General features: G+C 37.1%; 1 protein-coding gene across 1 annotated transcript in view; it reads right to left on the reverse strand.

Annotated features, from left to right (window-relative positions):
* The window catches only part of COL24A1 (collagen, type XXIV, alpha 1), a 548,498-nt gene that overhangs the window by 435,378 nt on the left and 100,808 nt on the right, over positions 1-12,312 (reverse strand). Inside the window, exon 7 of the mRNA XM_006898370.1 lies at positions 7,286-7,339. Within this exon, the coding sequence (XP_006898432.1) occupies positions 7,286-7,339 (54 nt within the window). The remainder of the gene's footprint in view (positions 1-7,285; positions 7,340-12,312) is intronic.

Genomic DNA, 12,312 nt, shown 5'->3' on the forward strand with positions numbered 1-12,312 from the left:
CATCTAACATTAGTTACAATATCCCTAGTACCACGACCCCTTCTAAACTCAGCCTGGACTTCTGGCAGCTCTCTGCTGATATGTGTTTCCAGTCATTTTTGGATAATCTTCAGTAGAATCTTGCTTGCATGTGAAATCAATGAGATTATTGTATAATTTCCACACTCTGTTGGGTCACCCTTCTTTGGGATGGGAACAAATATAGATCTCTTCCAGTCAGTTGGCCAGATGTTGTTCTCCAGATTTCTTGGCACAACTTGGTGATATGAATGGATAGTTCACCAAAAAAAGAGAGTCAGATAGCCAAGAAACACTTGAAGAAATGTTCAAAACGCCTAGTTACCAGAGAGATGCATATCAAAACAACAATGAGATATTATCTGATACAATAGCAAAAAACAAATAGCAAATAGAAACAATAGCAAAGTTCAATAGGGCAGCAAAAAACAAATCCTGATAAGGATGTGGAGAGATTGGAACTCTCATTCATTGCTGGTGTAGATGTAAAATAATACAATCACTATGGAACGCAGTCTGGTGCTTTCTCAGAAAGTTATAAATCGAAAGATCATTTAACTGAGCTATCCTACTACTGAGAATATACCTTCAAGAAACCAGAGCCATGATGTAACAGATGTATGCACACCCTAGTTCATAGCAGCATTATTTACAATAGTGTCGAGATGGATGCAGCCCAGGTTCCTGTCAATTAACAAATGGATAGAAAAACAGTGGTACATCCATACAACACAATATTACACAGTTCTGAAAAGCCATGAACTTGTAAAATTCTACACAATATGGACCAATCTAGAGGGCATTATGCTGAGTGAAATATTTCAGTCACAAGATACCGCATAAGACAGTTCTTATGAGTTCTTACAAATATGAGTTACATAAATGTGTCTAAAGTCAAACAATGTGGCATCAGTATTGGAGGTAGACTCAATAAAAACCTACATTATGCAAACAACACAACCTTGCTTGCTGAACTAAAGTAGACCTGAAGTGTTTGCTGCAGAAGGTCAAGCACTGTAGTCTTTGATATGGATTGAAGCTTAACATCAAGAAGACAAAGATTCTCACCACTGGGCCAATTGTCAGCACCATGATAGATGGAGAAGAGATTGAGGTGTTAACAATTACAGCTTGCTCCACTCCACATCAATACTCTCAACATCAGCAGTCAGAAAATCAAAAGACAAATTGCATTAGGAAAATCTGCTAGCAGTCAAGGACCTCTCCAGAGTACTGAGAAGCAACAATGTCAGTCTAGAGACTAAAGTGTGCCTAATCCAGACCACGGTCTTCCAAATTACTTGTTATGCTTCAGAAAGTTGGAAAATGACTAAGGATGACAGAAGAATACATGCCTTCAAGTTGTGGTGCTGGAGAAGAGTCGTAAACATACCATAGACCACCAAGAAAACAAATCTGTCTTGGAAAGGGTGAAACTAAGTTTCTCCTTGGAGACTAGGATTTTGAAGCTTCATCTCACATATTTTGGGTATGTGGCCAGACAAGACCAGTTTTTGGAGAAGGACATCATGTTTGGAAAGGTGGAGGGACAGCACAGGAGAAAAGACGGGGGTGGGGGGGCTGTGGCGGAAGATGGACTGATACAGTGACTGGAAAATTGTAGCTGCTGTACATAGTTGCACGTAACTCAACAGCACATAATAATAACAACAAGAACAACAACAAGCTGAAACAATACAAACATTCAGAGGAAGCATATATTTTGTTAACAAGCAGCTGTTGACTATAAACCTTTTGTTTAAGCAATCAGGACCTGTTTAGCTGGCCTTTGTATTTAAAAGTAGTTAGACCAAGGGCTTCCATTCCCAGGCCTGGTGCTAATAGAAGTTGAGGAGTACATTGTTCTGAGTGGTATAGCACTTATCTGTCAATTTGTTATACTTAGATAAGGTGGAGTTGCTGTGAGACTAAAATCTGAGACACTAGTGTGTTAAATGCTATTTGGGTTACCTGTGGTAGACAGGTTTTGGTGGCATTTTCTGACTAAGACAAATTAAGAAACAGGATGGGCCATCTACTTCCTAAATAACAGGCCTTTAAAAACTCTACGAACACTAAAGAAAGAGGATAGTTACAGTAGTGTAGTGGTAAAGCCCAGATTGGAAGTAGGTTGAAATGAGGGAAAACAATAACCAATATTGCTTGATAATTGGAATGCAGAATATATGTAGCTTGAATGTTGAAAAACTGGAAATTGTTAAAGATGAAATGGAATGAGTGAATATTGTCATACTAAGCATTAATGAGATGAGATTGACTGGCTTTGGCCACTTTTAATCAGACGATCATATGTTAAGCTAAGCAGAGAATGAAAAATAGAGGAAGAACGGTGATGCATTCATAGTAAAAAAAGTTAATCTAAAGTTCTACCCTGAAATACAAAGTGGTAATTGATAGGTAAATATCCATACAAGGAAGATTGGTTAACATGACTTATTTAAATATATGCTCCTACATCTAGAGCCAAAGAGAAAGAAATTGAGAATTTTTACCAAACTTGCAGACTAAAATTGACTTAACATGCAATCAGGATGCATTAATGATAATTGCTAACTGCAATGCAAATGTGGGAAACGGTGAAGAAGTGGAAAATATGGGTTTGGTGGTAGAAATGAGGCTGATAATAGAATGAATGAATTTTGTATTTACAGTGATTTAGTCATTGCAAATACATTTTAAAACACATAAATGTTGACTTTACACATGGATCTCACCTGATGGATTGCATGGGAATCAGATCGACTATGTTTGTGGGAGAAATTACTGGAGAAGCTCAATATCTCCAGCCAAAACTAGGCAAGGGTTGGATTTTGTTTCAGATCATCAATTACTCATATGCAAGTTCAAAATGAGGTCAAAGAAAATTAAAATAAGTCCACAAGAACCCAAATATGAGAATCAATTCCATTTGAATTTCAAGATCATCTTAAGAATAAGTTTGAGGCATCTAACACCAATGATGAAATACCAGATGAGTTGTGGGATGTTATTAAGGATATCACCCATGAAGAAAGTAAAAGGTCACTACAAAAATGGAGGAGAAAGAAAAAACCAAAATGATAAAGATATAATCAAGATTAAAAGAGAAAGAGAGAGGGCAAACCTAGGCGAATAAATAGGTTTACCAGAGAATCTACTAGAGGGAGAATGCTATTACTATTGTGTGCCTTCTAGTTGGAACTGATCAATAGCTGGCCCTCCAGTGGATTTTCAGATGCAGAAAACCACAAAGCATATTGCCATTCTTCTCTCTTGGAGCACCTGGCATATTTGAACCATGTGCTTTTGGGATTACAGCACAGTTTCTTATTATACGGCCACCATAGCTCCCTATAGAGATCATTGTTGCTTATTTGTCTTATTTTTAGTTCATCACTACTTCCACACTTCCATTTCCAGAAATTCTTAAACAGTAATTTTGTGTTTATTTCCACAAAAGTTTTCATGGATTGTCAGCATACTTGACATAGCTTTCTTGCAGCTTAGCTTTAAAGATTACTTGAGCATGGCCTGTGCTTGAGAATGGCTTATGTTAGACAAAATTCGTTATATGTTTAAACCAACTCACTGCTGTAGAGTTGACTGTGACTCACAGAGACCCTATAGGCAGACAGAATTTCTTCCTAGGCTTTTGAAAGCTGTGATTTTTAAGGAAACAGATTGCTACTTCTTTCTCCTGTGAAATAAATGGTAGATTCAGACCACTGACTTTCTAGTTTGAAGCCGAACACTTGACTGCTGAACCACTAGGGCTGCTGGAAAGCAATCTAGGTGATCCTGAAAGTGAATCAAATTTACTAATTCCATAAATACAGCTGATAAATTACATGCCATTCTACCAATAGTCTTATCCTTTCCCCTTATAAAATAACATTAACACAAGGAGAATTCATGCCTTTGAGCTTTGGTGCTAGAGAAGAGTATTGAATATTGAGTAGAATATTGAGTATAAGAGTATTGAGACTGCTAGGAGAACAAACAAGTTCATCCTGGAGAGGGTGAAGGCAGGCTGCTCCTTGGTGGCAAGGATTATTCTTAAGCTCTGTCTAACATACGTGGGACATGTTGCAAGGCAGGATCAGTCCTTGGAGAGGGATGTAATGCTTGGGAGGGTGGAGGGACAGTGCAAGAGAGGAAGACCCTCTATGAGGTGGATTGATTAAGTGACTGGGGTAATGGGGGGGGTAGGTGTGCCAGAGATAATAAGATTGGCAAGGGATAGAGCAGGGTTTTGGGCTGTTGTACATAGGTGACTCAACAGCACATAACAACAACCACAACAACAATAACAACTATATATCCATGTCAATTAAAACATATGCCTGAAGTATGAGTGTGATGGAATCTGGTTTAATGCCCTGCTGTGTAGAGAATTAGTTTAGACTTAGACTCAAGCCTTTCAAGTCTTGATTTTTACAATATGTGTTGGTATTTAGTTTCCACTAATATGGAGTCTCTGAAAAGAGAAAATACTCTCAGAAATATTGTGAAATATTGAAAATTTTAGATACGTCAATATTGTACCAAACAACTGTACTCAACCATGGGTGCTTCATTTGTTAGAGGAGTTCAAGTTCCTAAATAGATTCAGCTAAAGTTTCTCTAAAGAAAATTTGGCAAAAGTTACTAGTTGATAAACTATCAAGGTACCTAATTATTTCTAATCATTAACTAGATTTAAAAAAATTTTTGTAACTCTAAGAGAAAATAAAAATCTGTGAAGGATAAACAGATAGCCAAGCTTGTTTGAAACTATTCTATCATTGTAATATACTTTCATGGAACAAAAAGGGAATGCCATTTTCTTTATATTTTAGAATACTGATTAGGGCAAGATATCAAGAAGGCACAATCCTTCCTAATAATAAATGTATGCAAATCTTTGGAAGGCCTATATCTTAAACATTAAGCAAATAAAATTCAATGTTAAAATGAAAATAAGTGTTGGCAGTTGGGGATTCACAGTGTATTTCTTTTTTTTACCTGTAAGTAATTTCTTTTTCTATCTAGAGGTATCATATTCTATACTCTTTTGCATTACAACCACTCAACATTTGTTTCCCTTTCTAAATTTCATTTACCACAGATCACCTAGAGGAACGTTTATTGAGTTAAATTATACTTCTGAGGAAATCTTTAGAAATTAATAGTTTTTCTTTCAAATGCAGTATCACAGTTTAGAATGAAATAAATATATCAAAAGTCAAGACAATTTCTATATTATAAAATCTTCTGTATAATGGTGTATGTCAGCACAGTTTCCTCAGCAAAAGTGACTCTTAAGTGTTCCTCAAGACCAATTCTGTTAGATGTTGCAGTTTCATGTCTCCACAGGATCAACCAACAACCTCAAGGGAGTTATCAGTTTCTAAGCACTGTGTCAGATAAATACTAGTCAGTATGCCATAAGAAAAATGGTATGGTCGTGGGGAGGAAAATACTTTCTCTTACGAGACCAAAATATTTTTTATCTTTTTATTTCTTTTCCCTGCTTCAGTAGGCAGGGCTTATGGAGTAAAACAAAGAGTTCAGGATCCTTTCCAGAACCAAATACATAGCTGAGGGCAAATGTTTAGTAAGTTCTTGTTGTTTATTTGTCTGGCACTAGACTGCATGCATTACATGGTTCTATCTTCCAACAAACTCTTATGAAGTTAGGGTATTTAAGGATGAAGGACTTGAGGCTTAGAGAAGTTAAGCAACCTGCTCAAGGTCATACACCTAGAAAATGATAGATGGGATTTGAACCAAATAAACAGCGTTGGTCTACCAGTTTCAAATAATATATACAATGATTAAAGTTATATGACACATTAACACACCGACATAGCTCATTATTATTATTACATGATTACAGATCTTATTATGGATTCTTATCAATCACAATACTGTCCTTCAATATTCTGAAGTCTTTAATTACTTAAAAAAAAATAGCTAACTTCTTTATCCTTTGCAGAAAAATCAAAACTCAGTGTTTTTAAAAAAACACAAAGACTGAACAGAGAAGGGAAATTATATTTGTGTTCATCTAGGAGCACATGTAATTTTTAACGAAATCACCATAATAGTTATTTATTTTGATATTCCTTTTATGTCAGAAAAAAAATATCTTGCATTTGCAGACATGATGGCTTAGTGGTAAGGAGCTGCACTGTCAACCCAAAGGCAAGCAGTTCAAATCCACTAGCTTGGAGAGCTCTGGTGGCCTAGTGGCAAGAAGCTGCACTGCAATCTCAGAGGTATGCGGTTCAAATCCACCAGATGCTCTGCTGAAGAAGGAGGGACAATTTCCTCCTGTACCAGTCAGATCTGATTTGATGGTACACACATAAAAAGTAATAAAAAAATTTTTATAAAACACAAAAAAAACCCCACAAATCCACTAGCTGTTCCACAGGTGAAAGATAGACAATCACCTTCCATGCAATTTGATTTACTGCCTCTGAAAATCTGCTGAAGGTTCAGCTATGAGTCAGTTCTGACTGAATGGTACATAACAATGTGTTAGAAATTATTATTTATAGATAAAATAAGATCCTTCCTCAAGTGCTGCCAGTGCAAAGGCGGACAGTTTGACTCCACCAGCTGCTCAGTGGCACTCTCCTACTGAGCAATTCATAGTCTCTGAAAACCCACTAGAGGTTCATCTATTAAGGAATAGCTTCCTATTCAGTAACAACGAGTTGAGTTGAATGACTCAGTGACATTGACCTATTTAGAGGTTAATATGTGACTTCTTAATAGGTATCTCCGGGCATCTAGCAGCAAGAAGCTGCACTACCATCCTGAAGGCTTGTGGTTCAAATCCACCAGCTTCTCAGTAGAAGAAGGATGGGCAATCTCCTCCTGTGCAAGTAACTGACTCTGAAAACTTGCCAGAGTGTCAGCTATGGGTTGGTTCTGACTCTATGGTATACTACAACAACAATAATGTAACTTCAGAGTTTCTGAAATAGATAATTGCCCTAATATGATTAAAAAAAAAGAAACTTCTCTTCAATATTCTATCAGTATCTTTATCTTTTGACTACAAGTGAGCATTATGAACATCATTACACTTTTTTTTCATAAAATATTCTCTTTATGAGCACCACTTTCATGGATTAAGACAGCATCATAAGCTTATTTTACTGAGAAAAAGTATTAAAAACATTGGCATGGGTTTCAACATCAAATAAGATGTTAGCTGCTTAAAAGTTCCTTGATCTCTATAACATCAATTTATGCCAAAATCCCCACATTTTACCTTATCACCTTGGATGCCAGGGGGACCCATCAATCCAGGAAGACCTTGATCACCCTGTACAGAAACATAAATAAGGGTTTATTATTGTAAAAAAGAATGAAAAAGTATATTTCCTTACTGCAGGATTTCAGTCAAGCCCTTATTGTATCACTTGGGATTTTCCCAGCAACTGACACTGAATGCACTTCCTTTCTAAGATCTATTACCACACTCCTTGGGACTCTTGATTCATGTTAGTGCTAAATATTTACATTGGAATTTCCCACCTCAAGCCTTTTTAAATCTTAGTTTATTTTTCACTTTTGTCCATACTTTTTTGTCATTGCCTTTTATGGGCACAATGCCATTAATGAAGGTCTACTGTTTTGAATAGAGCTAAAGTGGGTTTTGGATGTCCTCAAGGCTACTCCGATTTATGTACAACAGATTGAAATTCTGCCCAATCCAGCTAATGGTGGGCTGTTGGTTTTTTGTTTGGCCTTTTGTTTGTTTGTTTGTTTCTTTTCTTTTTTTTAATTCTACAAGCACTTTGTGAGAAGGCTGTAAACAGATCAGCCTGAATTGACCACTAAATGGAATCTCAAGAAAGCCTGAGGAATAAAGCCTAGCCAGGTTCACATGGGACAACAGAAGGAGACAGCATTAGGAAATAGACTACAGGCTGGTCATCTTCCACTAGCTCTAATGATGGTAAATCACCTTCTTTTCTTCAGTTCTTCCATCTGTAAAATGAGAATTACCAATAATGCCCCACCTCTGGCATAAAAGAGAGCTTTGGTGGCATAGTCCTTAAAAGAGTTATGTTCTCAACAAACCCAATGGTCATCTCTGGTGGTTGGAAACCATTAGCAGAAGAACTCCAAGAAAATGATAAGCAATCACTACCTTATGTAGTTGTTTCAATTGTTTTACCAATAACCATATGCTGTTGTTAGGGGCTGCCAAGTCAAGTATGACTCATAGCAACCCTATGAACAGCCAACTTGAAACCTGCCCTATCCTGTGCGATGCTCATCTTCTCTGAGACACTAGAACCCATCACTGATCACAGTGTCAGTCCATCACATGAGGACCTTATTTTCTTTTGCTAAAACCATATTATTTCTAAGCATGATGTCCCTTTTCAAGGAATAGCCTCACCTAGCTAGCAACATGTCCAAAGTATGAAAGATGAGACTTCATCATTCTTTTCTGCAAGAAGCACTCTAACCACAGCCTTTCCAGAACATAAGTGTTTGGGGTTTTGGGTGTAGTCCATGAGATATTCAGTATTCTTCTTCAGCACTACAACTCAATGGCATAATTTCTTATTCTGTATTCCTTATTCATGGTCCAACTCTGATGTGTAGCAGGTGATTGAGAAGACCATGGCCTGAATTAGGCACATCTTAGTCTTCAAACTGAAACCATTGCTCTTTAGTATTTTAGAGACATCCCTAACAGTCGACTTGTCCCGTGTAATACATCTCCTGATTTCCTGAATGCTGGGACCAAGTATGGTGATTGTGGATCCATGTAAGATGAAATCATTGACAACTTCAATCTTTTCTCCATCTGTCATAATGTTGACTGTTGGGCCTCAGGTGAGGATCTTTGTCTTCTTGATGTTGAGATGTAATCTATACGTTGTTGTTGTTCTTATGTGCCGTCGAGTCGTTTGCGACTCATAGCGACCCTATGCACAACAGCCCTAAACCCTGCTCTATCTTGCGCCAACCGCACCGCCTCTGACACACCCATGCGGATTACCCCAGTCACCGAATCAATCCATCTCATAGAGGGTCTTCCCTTCCTGCGCTGTTCCTCCACCCTCCCAAGCATGATGTCCCTCTCCAAGAACCCGTCCCTCCTGGCAACATGTCCAAAGTATGTCAGACGAAGCCCCAGAATCCTTGCCTCCAAGGATTTAGCTTGGTTTAATCCTCTCCAAGATGAATCTGTTTGTTTGCCTGGCAGTCCATGGTACATTCAGTACCCTTCTCCAGCACCACAGCTCAAAAGCGTCCACTCTCCTTTTGTCCTCCCTAGTCATTATCCAACTCTCTGATGCATAACAAGCGATTGCAAATACCATGGCCTGTATCAGGCGCACCTTAGTCTCCAGAGAGACACTGTTGCTCCTGAGTACTTTAGAGAGGTCCCTAACAGCAGACTTTCCCATCGCAATACGCTTTTTTGATTTCCTGACTGCTGGTGCCAAGAGTGTTGACTGTGCAGCCGAGCAAACTGAAGCTATGAACACTCTCAATCTCTTCGTCATCCATCCTGCCACTGCCAATTGGTCCAGTGGTGAGAACCTTTGTCTTCTTGACATTGAGCCTCCTCAGTCCATACCGAAGGCTGCAGTCCTTGACCCTTCGCAGCAAGTGCATGAGGTCCTCCTCAGTTTCAGCAAGCAGGGTTGTGTCATCTGCATAACGCAGACTGTTAATAGAAAACTGTAATCCTTGATTTTCTGTATCAAGGGTTTCATATTTCACTCACTTTCAGCATTAACCATATACTTATGGCAAAAATAACAAGTTAGTTTCTTCCCCAATCTTCCTCTACTCTCGCCAATTTAATGTTCACCTTTCATTTATATTTAAGAAGAATATCTACTAAAGAGAAAAGACTAGTGAGGTAATAATTATCCTAAATTATGTTAATTTTGTTTTTATTCCTATTGTTGTTGTTGATTACCTTTGAGTCAAGCATGACTCATAGCAACCCTATGAACAAAAGGCCAGAAACTTTTCTACAACTATTGACATTTATCAAAGTTCATAGAGTTTCCAGAGGCATGTTGCTTAGGAAGTGGATGACATTCCTGCTTCCAATTATTTTTATTATTTCATGTGTATAATTTCTCACTAAAAATTTAGATCCTGTGAATCTAAGTACAAAATCTAAGAGGTTGTTTTTAAGTTTGCCATTTTAAAAACAATTTTCATTTTTAAAGCTTGAGTTTTAACTTTTGCAATGTTATTAAATTCTATATTACTTTTGAATTTCTGCCATGTACTATTAAACACAACTAACGAGTGAATTGAAAAAGTAAAAATTTAACTGACATTCATTCAAGCATCAGTACTTTCTTTAAAGTGGGAAAGTATTTATTTTAATTATGCTTTAAGGTATTACACAGCTAGAAATTAACATATTTTGATTAATATAAAACAAAATTATTGTTAATATTCAAGCATTAATACAATTCAGGTAAATAAATGATCACTTCACACAAGGCTGAGGCCAAGACTAAAATTTTATACTGACCCACTATATAGTCTGTACAGAGAGCGACAAGTAAAGCTAATATAAATGTGAATGTTAATCTACGGATGTTATTTAAAGAGCCACCAAAACAGAGTGGGTCTCTAATTTCTAAATATTAAGCAAGAAACCAAGTAGCCTACACTTGTTTATGTTTCCTTCTCATATTGCAATAATCAAAAGACTAGTGAAAAGATTGTATTTCTAAACACAAACTTTCATTCCTTTTATAATTTATTTAAACTTAGTGTATTAAGTTCCATTACAGCAATACAATTTCTAAAATTTTACATAAGAACATTTTTAGCATTTACTTATTAGAGTAATAATTGTAGAGTTTATTAATTTGATGTATTTCCCCCCATGCTAATAACAGTTTCTATAAGCCAATTACAAGATCAGATATTTACTAAAGAATCACTAAAAATTGTAAAGGAATTTTTAAAGTTTGTAAATGTATGCCATATAAACAAAAGCACCCTATAATTATATCACATTCATTAAGTACTAGCCTAAACAAAGGTTACCAGATGTCTTCCTGAGACTTTCCATTAGTATTTATCCTCACTAGAAAATAGGATCCTCCTCCCTCAAAAGTTTTTGTTGGTATCTTTAAGACATTAGATCATTTTTTATCTAAATGTGTATATGTTTGAAAGCATCATGATAAAACGAATAGCACATTATACTAGAAATTAGAAGACTTGTTTTTAGTTTTAACTCTGTCATTTGCTACCCATATCATTAGATATTTCCCAACACTGTTTTCTCAACTGGATAATGAGTATTTCAGAGAGTTGTGGGATTTAAACAAGATTAAGAAAATGGAACAATCCTAAGAAGGTATATAAAGGATAGGAATTTTCCTATTATTGTATCAATCTGTATGGACAGCAAAATCTTTTCAGGGTTAGGACCATATCTGACTCCATGGACTGCAAAAAAGGCAAACATGTCAGTCTTGGAGTAAGTGCAATCAGGATGCTTCTTAAAGACAAAAGTGGTAAAACTACTTCACGTATATTGAGCACATCAGAAGGGGTCAGTCCTTGGAAAAAGACATCATGCTTTGAAAGGTAGAGGATCAGAGGAAAAGAAGAAAACTCTCACCACAATCAACTGACCCAGTGACTATAACAATGAGGTCAAGCATATTAGAGATCTTTAGCACAGCAGAGACTAGGGCAAAGTTCATATCTGGTACCTGTGAGTTACCATCAGTCAAAATCCAATCTATGCCACCTAGCAACATCAAGAAGACACGCTCATCACTGGGCCAATTGGAAGCACCATAAAAGATAGAGAAGAAATTGAGGTTGTTAGCAATTACATTTTGCTTGGATCCATAATCAACACTCTTAACACCAGCAGTCAGGAAATCAAAAGACGAATCACATTGGAAAATGTGCTGTCAGGGACCTCTCCGGAGTGCTGAAGAGCAATGATGTCAGTCTAGATACAAAGGTGAGCCATGTTTTTTCTCAGTTACTTGTTATCCTTCAGAAAGTAGGACAATGACTAAGGATAACAGAAGAAGAATATATGCCATCAAGTTTTAGTGCTGGAGAAGAGTCTTGAAGATACCATGGAATCAAGAAAACAAATAGGTCTGTCTTGGAGAGGGAGAAATCAAGTCTCTCATTGGAAGCTAGGATTTTGAAGCTCCTACTCATTTACTTTGATCACGTGGACAGGAGAGATTGGTCTTTGGAGGACATCATGCTCGAAAGGGTGGAAGGACAGGCCAGAAAAGGGAGACCACAGACGAGACGGAC

The sequence above is a fragment of the Elephantulus edwardii genome, unplaced genomic scaffold (genome assembly GCF_000299155.1).
Source record: "Elephantulus edwardii isolate Elephantulus edwardi_28Jun2011 unplaced genomic scaffold, EleEdw1.0 scaffold00227, whole genome shotgun sequence".
In the NCBI taxonomy this organism is placed as follows: domain Eukaryota; kingdom Metazoa; phylum Chordata; class Mammalia; order Macroscelidea; family Macroscelididae; genus Elephantulus; species Elephantulus edwardii.